General features: G+C 40.0%; 1 protein-coding gene across 3 annotated transcripts in view; it reads right to left on the bottom strand.

Annotated features, from left to right (window-relative positions):
- Positions 1–12,573, bottom strand: part of LOC308563887 (transducin-like enhancer protein 1) — an 81,894-nt gene that overhangs the window by 44,639 nt on the left and 24,682 nt on the right. For 2 of the 3 annotated variants that reach the window (XM_081151460.1, XM_081151461.1), the window contains exons 5-6: positions 9,402–9,464; positions 7,774–7,848 (exon numbers count right to left, since the gene is read on the bottom strand). In XM_081151460.1, coding sequence (XP_081007586.1) covers positions 7,774–7,848; positions 9,402–9,464 — 138 coding nt within the window. Of the gene's footprint in view, positions 1–7,743; positions 7,849–9,401; positions 9,465–12,573 lie in introns of all 3 variants that reach the window. The other variant, XM_081151459.1, reaches the window with a different exon arrangement.

Here is a 12,573-nt window from a genome sequence, read left to right as displayed (position 1 = left end):
TTTGGGAAAGACCTACACAGGTAACTTTTACATATCAGTGTTCTAGTGCTCAAAGGTAATTACGAAAGATTTGGGTTGGGGGTAAGGTGATGAATGCACTTGCTCTTGTCCAAACAATCTGAATAGGCTGAGAGTGAGACATGTAAAACACCAAACCTTGAGTTAATGATACCGAAAACCCACAAGGAATAAAGTAACCTCATCCGTGTCAACCAACAGTCACGCATTCCAAATTGTATCTCACCTCTACCTAGTGCAGCCTGGGTGAACTATGCTACTGTAATGAACCTAACTGCTGTTTACATTTAGAGCTTTAATGTAACAGTGCAGTGTTTCTACACTGTTGTTTCTCAGCCAGGCGTGGCACATGCTTTATCACCTCAGAGCTGCATATACAACTGGGAAAGACACCCAGCATGCATGTGAAGGCCAATGCCCATCTCACCCTCACCAGATGCTAAGTTCCTTATTACCAATCACGGAATCAACTTGAATTTAATCCCGTGTATAACTTCAGGAGAAACTATGTCACACAGATCACAAACTGAACCCAACTGAACTAAAACCATGCCCCAAAATAGCATCTCTAATGCTAAAAGCATGACAGTTAGTGGCATTTATTGCACTTGGTAAACATTTTAAAGTGAAAAAAATGTGAAAAGTAGCATTTGTTGACAGTTCTCTCCAACCACTCTTCCTTGATTTCTGCTATTTCTCTGTTTTTTAAAACACTCAGTCCTTACCTTGGGAGAGTGCAGAAAAAGAAAATTGGTATGCTACAGTAAACAAGCCGGAAAAGTGGGAAAGAGCTGTGTGGCAGCAGAAAAATCAAGGACACCACTACAGAAGTTATCGAAAACCTGCCATTGTGTGAATCAGCCTCCAGCAAGAAGAGGAGCAAAGGTGACAAACAGGCAGAAACTGCTTCCTGAGGCCAGAATTCTCAAGACACTTGAAGACAATTAAAATAAAACAAGAATAACAACCCATCCAAAGGCCCCATTATCAATGCAGCAGCACAGAGAATGACACAGAAAGGGGAAAATGATGGCCGCTATGCAGCAGGCACACCAGGGTGAAGGCCTAATACTCTAAGGACCCGAATGCATCCTCATTCTCTCTGCATGCCAGCCAATCCACGCAGGCCAGCTCAGCCCGCGTCATCACCGAGCTGCTTGGTCCAGCCTGCCCTAAGTGACTGTTACAGTTGTGGCAATGACCAGAACCCAGGGACTTACAGGCCTGAATTACAATAAGTTTTAAAAAGTCATGTTTATTTAGGAAGATTCACTTCTAAAACTGCATAAGGTTTTAATGAAAAAAAATAAATGCTCAACATCATAAGCCACTTGGGGCATGCAAATCAAAACCTCAAATGAGATGCCACTACTCAACTGAACTAAAACCATGCCCCAAAACAGCATCTCTAATGCTAAAAGTGTGACAGTAAGTGCCAGTTATGGCACTTGGTAGTTAGACATTTTGCAAGCCACTAGGGGCATGCAAATCAAACCCACTTCATGCCCACTTGGATGGCTAGAATCAAAAGATGGACAATGACAAGTGTTGACAAAGATGCAGAGAAATTGGAATTCCCATCCACTGCTTTGGAAAACAGTCTGACCACTGCTCAAAAAGCTGAACATAGTTACCATACGATCCAGTGATTCCACTCAAAAACTTGTACACAAATGGTCGTAGCAGCATTATTCATATAGTCAAAAGGTGGCAACAACCTGAATGTCCATCAGCTGATGAGTGGATTAAAAATGTGGTATATTGATGCAATGGAGTATTATTCATCTATAAAAAGGACTGAAGTGCATGCTAAAACATGACTAAACTCTGACAACATTATGTCACATGAAAGAAGCCAGACACACAAGGCCACATATTACATGACTGCATTTATATGAAATGTTCCAAATAGACAAATCCAGGGACAGGGGAGACAGGGCAAGAGAACTGACTGCTAATGGGATACGGGATTTCTTTTTGTAGTGTTACAAATGTTCTAGAATTAGGTAGTGGTGATAGTGGCACAATTTTGTAAATATACTAGAATCCACTGAGTTATATGCTTTAAAAGAGGGAATTTTATAGTATGTAAATTATATATACTTAAAGACACGCATAGCTATAACTCATAAAATGGGGTGCTCTATACTTTCTACTCTCAAGAGAGAAAATAGTAGGCTTTTCCCCAAGGAACTGAGTACAAATCATATGAAAAAAATACGTGGGGACATTAAAAAGTAAACAATGCTCCAATAAGCTTTCTAATAACTAATTGGTACTCTGACTACTCAGAAGAACCCAGGCATTGAAGCCAAACCCTGCATCTGTCAGAGAGAACTAGCTGTACTCTCAGTAAAATACTAACTTGAACCAAAGGAGAAGTAAGGTGCATGAAAGACTTCTTTGCAATACTGCTCACTCCCTTTGGAAAATTAATAAAAGGGCTGAACTCCTGGAATTTAAGTGGAGGGTATGTCACTAAGTACAAGTTAGTAGAGCTGAAAGATCTATGTTTGTTGTAGCCATTTCGGTTTTTCTTCTTGGTAGCAGGCCATGCATTATTCTCCTAGGGCATATTTGTTTTATAAAGAAACTTATAGCTGGGTTATTGATGGGCTTTCCAGGGATTAACTGCATACTCATAAGAATAAGAGGCTAACCTCATCCTCTTAAACATCACACACTACAATCCTATAGACAGCTGACAGCCGGAGGAGAAAAATAATCCAACATTTTGCTAATCCTTAAACCAATCATCTCATGCAACAATGGGAGCCCTTTAGGTCTACAACTCAATCTCTTAAGGACAGAAAGGCTCCTGCTCCAGACACACTGGAGTTTGTACTCACAGCCATCCCCCACACAAACCAACCTAGCTGGCATCGCCAAATACCCTATGCTTATTTCACAGTAAGTTGTTTTAAAGAGGAAAGTATTACAAATTTGCCTATGAAGTAGAAACATACATACCTGACCAATAAACAGAGCCCCAGACCTGAGCCCCACAGGCTTTGACAGAAGTTATATTCATGGAAAATAAGTCAGACTGTACCCAAATAAATGAGAAAGGAGAAACAAAGTTGCCTACATTAACCCCAAATTTCTTGAGTTCCTGAAGTTCACAGGCAATTGCTATGGGAAACTGCTTAAATTGTCTTATATTCACAGTTCTCACCGAGGCAGCTATCTGGAATCTGGCATTGTGTGGTGTGGGAAAAACAACCCCAACACTGGTCACCTGGATATATCACCTTCCAATTCTATCACAAGGATCCCCGCCCAGTGCCAGCAAGGCTCTGTTCCCCCCCCTCTTTTCAATGAATAAGGAAACCAATGATGCCCTGTCCTCACATTTTTGCTTCTCAATTCTCTCTCCATCTATTCCCAAAACTTACCTTTATCCCCTTAGTTTTGAACTTTAAGTTTGTTCATCAAAAGTTAAATGGCAGTGCTTTTGCACTGGTCTGTCCTTATTAAAAGTCATTCACGTACGACTACATAATGCAGGAGCAGAGGATTTGGCTGAGTCTAATCTCAAACACCAGCATCCACATAACTACTAGAAAAGACAAAGGAGGAGGTGACCTGCTGCTTGGAGCAGCTACCCCTCACAGGGGGCTTGGCCAACTGGACCCACAGATCTGCTCTGAACACTTAGAGAAAACAGGCAGACGAAACTGCAGGTCAAGGAGTCAGGCCCATGTGCTGGGTGAAGGCTGCCAGCCAGGGTCCTATCGCACAAAAACCATGCAAGCCAAATGGTATTATGATCTACAGATGGGACACGGATAGAGGTGAACTGATCTTACGGGGTCACAAAGCTAAAAAATGGAAGCATCAAGCATCCTACTCAAGTCCATCTGATTCTAGGCCTACATGTTGTCCCAGGTTACATAACACAAAATGTTCCTAGAAAGATGAACACATAACACCACAAAGCTAGGCAGCAGACACTTGGCTAGAAACAGATATACAACTATGCAACTGTTGTCTTTAAAAAAGAAAACTGCACTCCACCACTTTTTACTTTTTAATCAAAACCCAACTACCTTTCTTGAGGGGGTAGGGGAAACTAGCTGAGGACAGGGAATCTCCCAGGGTGATGGATGGAAACACCCTGCATCCTGAAAGGAGTCTGCTTACAGGACTGTGCATGCACCCAAAGAGATCAAATTGTACGGGTGAGATCTGTGCATTTCACTACATATAAACTACACCTCAATTAAAAAGACATGTGTGTGTGCAGATATGTACGTATCTATATTTATATGATATCGATTAATTATGTCATAGAAACCAGATTAAAAGATAACACTAGTTATTGAGTTCCAAACTCCCTGGGTACGGTGGGGACTGATCTTGAAGAGTCCTTCAGTAAATTTTTCTCTGCCTTCAGAGGTAGCCATTAACTATCCTACAAATAATCTATTTTGTTTTAAGCCTTTTAAACAGAATTCCAAAGTTTTTAAAAAAATCTTTGAGAGACGCTGCTTAAATTGTGGAGACTACCCTGATATGTAAAAAAAATAAAAATAAATAAAATAATTAAGGTCTCAAATGAGTAAGTTCCCTTTGCACAATGAACTTGTTTCTAAAGCACAAGTGAGCTGTGTGTCAAAACAAATAAACCCTGTGCCTTTTAATATCTCTGCATTATTAAATATTCTTTCTATTGTTACAAGAATGTAACATGTTTAATAGCAAAAGACCTTATGAAAAGCAAAATTCAAAAAGTAGGGCTGCAGTTATTATTCTACCAATTATCAATTTTGCTATCAGTGAAAGCTATTTAAAAATGTAAAACAAAACATTTCAGTAATTTCTCCAAATATCAACTATTTAAGAAATTTATTTTTCTTACATACGAGTAATAATCTAAAGTTGAAGGTAAGTGCTGTGGTGGAAAGGTTTAAAATCCAGTTTTCCCATCAGACAGAACAAGTTTTCTAGCTGGTGAGAAATAGGCACCATTAATTCACTCAACAAGGATGGAAAAAATATATCCTCTCTTCCTCCTAAAAGAGCATCCATAGTCCCAGGACACAAGCTGAGTTTGCCTAGAAGCTTGGTGTCCTTGACAATATTTAACTTTCTCCCAATTTGCTAAAGAGAAATATCTTCAGCCCTGTCAAGCAAGCAGTGAGCTCCTTGATTGTACCTTAAAGGGAATGAGAATGTTTCGGCTCATTTGCATTTTAAGGGGTACTCTTTCATGATCTTTCACACTTGTAATAGATGTCTAAACCGTTAAATTACTATTTCTTTTCTTAGCCTGAAAGTCGATGCAGACGAAGAGCGTGGCCTCTCCCATTGTTCTTTACCCTAAGTCGGTCCCTGAACAATACTGACAGCTGCTATCAAACTGGGCTGCATTTACTCTGTGCGCAGCTGCTGCTTGTACGAACAGACAGCCTCCCGGAGCCTCCTCCCCTCTGGGGAGACAGGTTGACACACTGCATGTTCAATGAAGGGGTTCAAAGGTCTGCTGAATTGTCAACCCAATTTTATGCTACTTCGATTTTCCAGGACGCATGCAATTCCTTTCAAGCAAAAATCAAGCATATGCCAGAGCATGAAACTTAAGGTTCGGGATAACTATTGATCACTACCAACTTTAAAAGAGCCTGCTGACATAAATTAATATACTGATTCAAAAATTACAATTATAATACACTGATTCAAAAATTACAATGATAAAAACCACACATGCCAGTACGCTGAAGACATGCAATTGGCGCTGAGTCCTCTGCTGGGCCCAATACACTGATTTGTGTTATTGTTGCTAGCTAGCAGAGCTGATCTGCCTTTCTAATCTCAACAACATGTTTCCTGGACTAAAGCCATTCATAAAATTAGTGATTCAGCTGCCCCTCTAAAGCAACCTGCTATTTTCATTTTCTGATTCCACTCAAAATGACTATTACCTATAAACATCTGGTGGATACAATTTCCTCCTTTCTAATGTGTTGGACTGGGCAGAGCCTTTGAGGTTTAAAAATACAAGTTTTACCATCAAAAAATGATATGTAAAAATTTAGAGCCTATCAGAAAACAAACATGTTCCACAAAGTCTAACCGGTACTTGAGAACTGCTCTGCATATGTTTTCTTTTAATCAAAACAGGCTTTTCCATCCTCATTCATTAGGGTTAAAAATTCTGTGCTCGAGCTGCAAGTACAATTTGCTATTAGTCTTTGCTAATCAAACACGGAACATGCAAAAGTACCAGCGAATATTTGATTTGATCTCTGAAATAAAGCAATTCATTACACAAGAAAAGGGTACAGAAGGCAGCAGACAAATGCAGATGTAATTGTGTTTTTTGTTGAATGTGATTAGAGAGCCCACTAAGTAACAGTCCAAAATGTGATACTAAAGGGGGAGAAATGCCGAGCCTAGACCTGGGGGGAGGAGGAGAAGGGGAGAATTGTTTATGCAGAGCTAAGCTGTCAAGTGTAATAAAGCAGCTTGAATAAAATTTAAGCTGAAAATCCACTGAAGCTCCCCATTTCAGGGAGGAAAAAGCTATTAAAAGGAAATGAAGGTCACCCTCCCAGTTTATTTCACCTAATTGACTGCCAATAGCTTACCACAGGCAACCCGACTGCAGATCTGCAATTGAGAAACTGATGAAAGGAGAGTTTTCAAGCTGAGGCTCATTCTTTAATCCTCCTTGGCTCTTATGTTTTTTCTCCATCTCCAGTTGGGATGTAATTTTAAACCCTGATGGATTAACTGGTTCCATTGTCTGTGGCCGTCATTGGACTATGGCACTCTTAATCCGTACAGCAGCATGTCTAATTATCATTACAAAGTGTCTGAGGGAACTATAAAGACCAGCAGGGCATCTTCTCACAAGCAATTAACATAAATTGATAAATGAGTGATTTGAATCTGCTCACGGCACTCACATATGAATAAAATCAGAAAGGATGGTCCCACGTTTTAGCTACTTCTTTCACTTAGTCTGGAAGGGCAGAAAACCCGAGAACCATCCTGGACCCTGAAGGAGGGTGTGGGGTGGGGAGAGGTGAACTCATGCAGGGGATGGACCGCAGGGTTCACCAGGCTCATTAATGCAGAGCAAGTGACTTGTGATTGACAATGGGTCACCAGCGAGGAGCACTAACTGAACTCAACATCGGAGAGCAGAAACCTGGTGAAAGGCTAGAGGGCACTAGGGCAGACAATTATCACTTCTTCAACAGCAAGAGAGAGTTCTTTTCATTGGGGTGCCACTTAAAACTTCATGAAAGGGGCACAAGAAAGAGAAAGACCAAGCAGTTATAAAAGTTCCAATACCCTAGGAAAGCAAAAGGCAAAAGCAAAGATAACTACATGAAATGGTCATTATGAGGCCCTTCTTGACTTTACTGTGATCTAAAGTTACAGGACAGAAATAATGAGAAGAGTTTAAAACTTGAACCTAACACTTTTTTTTTTACCTGACTATTGGAGCATGGTTTAAGTATCACAGGATAAATGATATTTATTTTCCCATTAAAAGAACAGACTGATTTTTCTTCTCCTCCTAAAAATGTTTCTCCTATCATCTCCCTTATACTAATCTCTCTTCCGCTACACACCTCAGCATACCTGAAGCCCCCTCCCCCTCCAGCCCTTATCAAGTAGGTCAATGTTAAGCTACACAATATTTTAGAAAGAGAAGGAGAGAGAGAGATTAAGCCATCATATTAATAAGAAATGAAAGCCGGTTATACACACTGTAGGAGGTAGACCTGGTAGGCCACGTACCCCGATGATGGCATTCAACTCTGCCATGGTCACCTGTTTGGCACGTTCGACAGCCTGCGCCACCTGTTGCTGATGCTTTGAAAACAAAGAGAAGAAAAAGTAAGCAAGGCAGCCAAGAACTTCACATACCTTCCAAAGATAACAGCAAAAGGCAAATGCCACATGCAACGCAGACTGAAATATAATATGGTTTATATACAAAATTTCTCAAGCACGCGTTATTTCACAGAACACATGTAGAAGAGGGAGGGGAATATAGAACAGAGCTTTCCATATTTCTAACTAACACCAGTCATCACTGAACATTCGATGGAAAAATTAGGCTCGGAATCATAGAAAGTCAAAGGGACATCAAAAATGATAATCTAAGGCTTCAGAAAATAAGTAGCATGGGGTTTGGGAGATCACCCTGGTTTGCAGAAGGGGCTCTGATAAGTTAGAGCAGGTAAAATTTATAGCCATTTTAAAAGTCCCATTTCGATACTTGACATTTAAACATTAAATCTTCTATCACTTCTCTAGTCAACAAATCTCAAACCCACAAATAGTTTTTGGAACTCTGGGAATTCCTTCCCTTCTTTAGTCTTTAGTTTGCCCTCCACAAGGGAAATGAAAGACCCCCACTCTTAGTTCACAGGCTAGAACTACTCTGCACACCCACAAATAAAAACGAAGTCACACCTATGCTTTGGGAGGCATGAGACAGACTTTAGCAGAGACCAGGATTACTGAAGTCTAACAAACAGCACGACTGAAAAGGCCAACAAATCTAAACTGTAACATCAAGTACACACTACGCTGAAAGAGGCTGCTGGAATAGCGGATGGCGCTATGTGGCACAGAGCAGAGATGCCAACTGAACAGACAACCAGTATTTCAGCTCTGAGTCCAACAAGCGTTTCACTCTGTCTCAACAAGATATATGCATCCTGTACACACTTTAAACAGCTTAGCAGCTATGAGCTTCTATCCGAAAGTAAGGTAAACTTTAAGGCCAAACTAAAACATACTGGTTTTGAGTCAATCTCACAGAAAGAGTTTTCCCCTCTCAAAATACTATAGTTTAACCTCTCTGGCTTTGTAACTTAATAAAATAGCTTATATATGTATACAGCTCCATAAGTTAAGGTAACGTGAACACTTATTTCATCCTTAAGAGGACTGGCATCCACTCCCTCCATGGACAGCATTAAGTCAACCACTGTACAAGTACAAATGAAATACCTGCTTCCACGGTCAAGTCAACCCTGATGGACCCATTTTTAAAATTCAGAATAAGAAAAGCTCTCTAGAGAAAGGACACTTGGAATCATCAGTACCTATCAAGCTTATATTCCTCCTCAAAAAAAAAAAAAAAAAAAAGAAAAAGAAAAGAAAAGCTTTATGTTTGATAGTCATTTAACAGTTTGCCAAAGAAGAAAAATTAATTTGAGGTTGAGCTATTGCCACCACTTCTACAGTGTGTCCTCAGATCCGTTAGATGGAATAGCAGGGGGTTTACACACCACAGCTGTAACAGATGTTCTTCACACTTGTTCCTTGTGATAAAATTAACATCTTAAAACTAGCTAATTTGCAAACAGAGAAGCAACATAATTGCACTTTAACAGCTGAACAGTTTTACTTACTTCCTGAGACAGAAATGGGATGACTTGTGCACAAATCGTATTCAATCTCTTGGCGATTTCAGTCTATAAAGACAAAACCATATAAATGTTTAGTATACTTCATAATCAGTTCAGAAAGATAAAACTTCATACCCAACACGTTAGCCCTCCACTACCTCATTCTTGAAGGCATAAAATTGCTTTCCTGTGATACCTTACTAATATTTACCTTCAGATACACAGTAGATATTAATCCTACCTGCAAAGTAAGACATAACTGCACGCTTTATTGGTCACTTAAATAAGAGATAATGAGCACTTTAATTGAATTGGAAAAACTACGTGGTTTAAGGCTACATAATCATTTAACCTGGTGATGGCAAGCCCCTCCCATACTTATTCAATTATGGTGTACCATGGCACATTTGTGCAGTTACAGCAAGTTCACTCAATCTGGTGTCAGAAACCAGGGGGGCAGGAGCGCCGTCAAAGCAGTCTAGCTTTCAAGATAAGGTCTAGACTCCAGAGTGAGAGCAGAAGAAAGAAGGCCACGGGCCTCTTTCCAATTGTCCCAACTCTTGCACAGCTGAAACAGTTTTTTAATGTTAGTAGCCTTCGCTAAGTCTCAAAATTTCAGACAAGCCAAGAAAACAATACTGAAACAGAACTCAAATCAGACGGCCAGTCTTGTTGAGACATTCTGAACATCTATGACGTTTCACCACAATTCGGCATTAAATGTAAAGACGTCATTGACAGGGCCCCACGGTTCAGCTAAATCTAACAAACTGTGTCCTGACTGCAGCCCGGGCTGCTCTAAAGAAAGTAGGAAAAGTCTCTGCTCAGCTCCAAATTAACAGGAATCTTCTGCTACAAGGGGCAGGCTGGCAAGGGAGGGAGTAGAGGGTGCTCGGCTTCCAGCATAGGGTAGGATCCACCTGCCTGCCCCACCTCCAAAACCTTCCAGCAATGTAAAGCAGCTCTGCCTTTATCTCTGAAGAACCAGTTCCACTTTCAAATGAAAAAAAAAGTCATCTAAAAAGAGTCCCAGCGCTGACCTTATTTATTTCATCATTTTCTGCCACTGCTTACTAATGCCGCCTGTTAGTGAATTAGGTAATGAAAAGGATCATGAGCAGAAGAAAATTATGAAGCACACAGCCATGCCCTTGAGAAACAGGGAACAGAATAAGTAAGATAAAGTAGAAACCTCAGAAACCGTATAATGAAGTATATAAAAAAGATCTGCCTTCTGTCCTTTAAGATGATTCCAGTTAACTGAACAACAGGGCCTTTGGTTTGATGGGATTGGATTGGGGCCAACCTAACTCAATTCTTCGTGACCACCAATGAGATGATAGGGTTCCAGCCCGGGCCTTAGAAGAAATGTAGTACTATGCCCAGCCGGGCGTGGCTCAGCGGTTGAGCATCGACCTCAAATCCAGGCAATCGGGGTTCGATTCCCGGTCAGGACAGATGCCCGGGTTGCGGGCTAGCTGATCAGTGACTCTCATGATTGATGTTTCTATCTCTGTCTCTCCCTCTCCTTTCCTCTCTCTGAAATCAATAAAGATATATTAAAAAAAAAAAAAAGAAATGTAGTACTAGAAGGGGAAATGACTGGTAGGTATAAGAAAGCAAACCCATGACTTTGCTTAAGCCAGCAGAGTAAACAGATATATGGAAAAAGGGTGCAGCTGTACCAGGTGCAAAAACAGAACTGGGCAGCCCCACCCAATTCATCCGATCATAGCCACTCACTCAAGCAAACTCAAGGTCATAGCTCTCCTCGAAAGCACTGGCTGGCTTCCCTTTCCTTTGCAACAGGGTTCTGCACTATATATTTGGGTATATGAAAAGGAGTAGGGATGCCCTTCGTGGACTCTTAGGTCCTTGCCCCCAACTCCCTACCTACCACACATCCCAACAGCACCCTGCACCTTCTCCTTCTCCAAATGATTAATGCTCACTTTAAGCAGACACAGATGTATATGTAGAAATAAAAAAAGAAATTAAAATAACTCTAGGTCTGTCATTCAGGGATAACCCTGAGTAAAATTTTGGTGATTCTGGGAAGCATCATTCGAGGCACTCACAAGCCCAGAGTGGAAAGAAACACTTTTATACCAGCGGTTCCCATTATATATACTGCTTTTCTGTAATTTGTTATTTCTACTCAAAAATGTCTCATGGACACCTTCCCGCTCAATAAATACAGATATGAATGAAGACATCATCAATGTATTCCACTATACAAGCCTGCTGGTGTTTAAGCACTTGCTCTCAGTGGATACTGATGTTTCATCTAATTCGCCACATTTACAAGTCCTGTGTCGGATAACCCTCTAAAACAGAACTCCTAGAAGTGAAACTGCTGGGTCAAAGTGTATGCCTATTTTAAATTGGAATGCATGCTGATAAACTGCCCAGGAGAAAGCTTTATATCATAGACAGTCTATAAGGGTGCATGCTCTCCCACAGTGTCAATATTGGGTCTTCCTGACCTTTTAAAAAATCTTTATCCATCTAATAGATTAAAAAATGATCTCTTTTATTTACATCCCTCGGATTCTTCCTGAAATTAAGCATCTTTTCATTTATTTATTGACCCATTGTATTTTCCCTTTCTGTTTTTCCTTTGGTATTTATTCATCATTGTCTTTTTGTAGTAGTTCTTCCCATATGACAAATATTGACTCCTTTCCCTAGTTTTCCCAGCTTGCCATTTGTCTTTCAATCTTACTATAGATTTTTTTATGTAGTTAAACTAAAGAATACCGTTTTTATGTTCTTGGCCTTTGGGTCAGAGTTAGAACAGTCCAAAATTATAGAAGCCATTCTTAATTTTCTTCTAGTGCTGTTATGGTTGTACTTTCTATACTTAAGTACTGGACTTGATGAAATTTCTTTTGGTGTTAAGAAAAAAGTATCTATTTAATTGATAATAATGTGTTATTACATAGAACGGCTTTAAGGTAGAACTGATTTTAATTGTCAGGGGACACTTAAGACCTGGTCTGAATGAAATGAACTTGTAAACCTTTAGTAATAATAGTTATTAAAAACAAAAAAAAATACAGATTAAAGCACAGATAATATAAATTGGGTTAGAGTAGGTAAGACAGAAACAGGAAGAAGAAGGTTAAAGATCAAAGCTCAAACTGATGAAGAAACATCAAAAGGCATATCATCT

This window comes from Miniopterus schreibersii, assembly GCF_964146895.1.
Source record: "Miniopterus schreibersii genome assembly, chromosome: 11".
In the NCBI taxonomy this organism is placed as follows: Eukaryota; Metazoa; Chordata; class Mammalia; order Chiroptera; family Miniopteridae; genus Miniopterus; species Miniopterus schreibersii.
The sequence above is the reverse complement of the archived record's forward strand: the minus strand, read 5'-3'. Positions and strand labels throughout refer to the sequence as shown.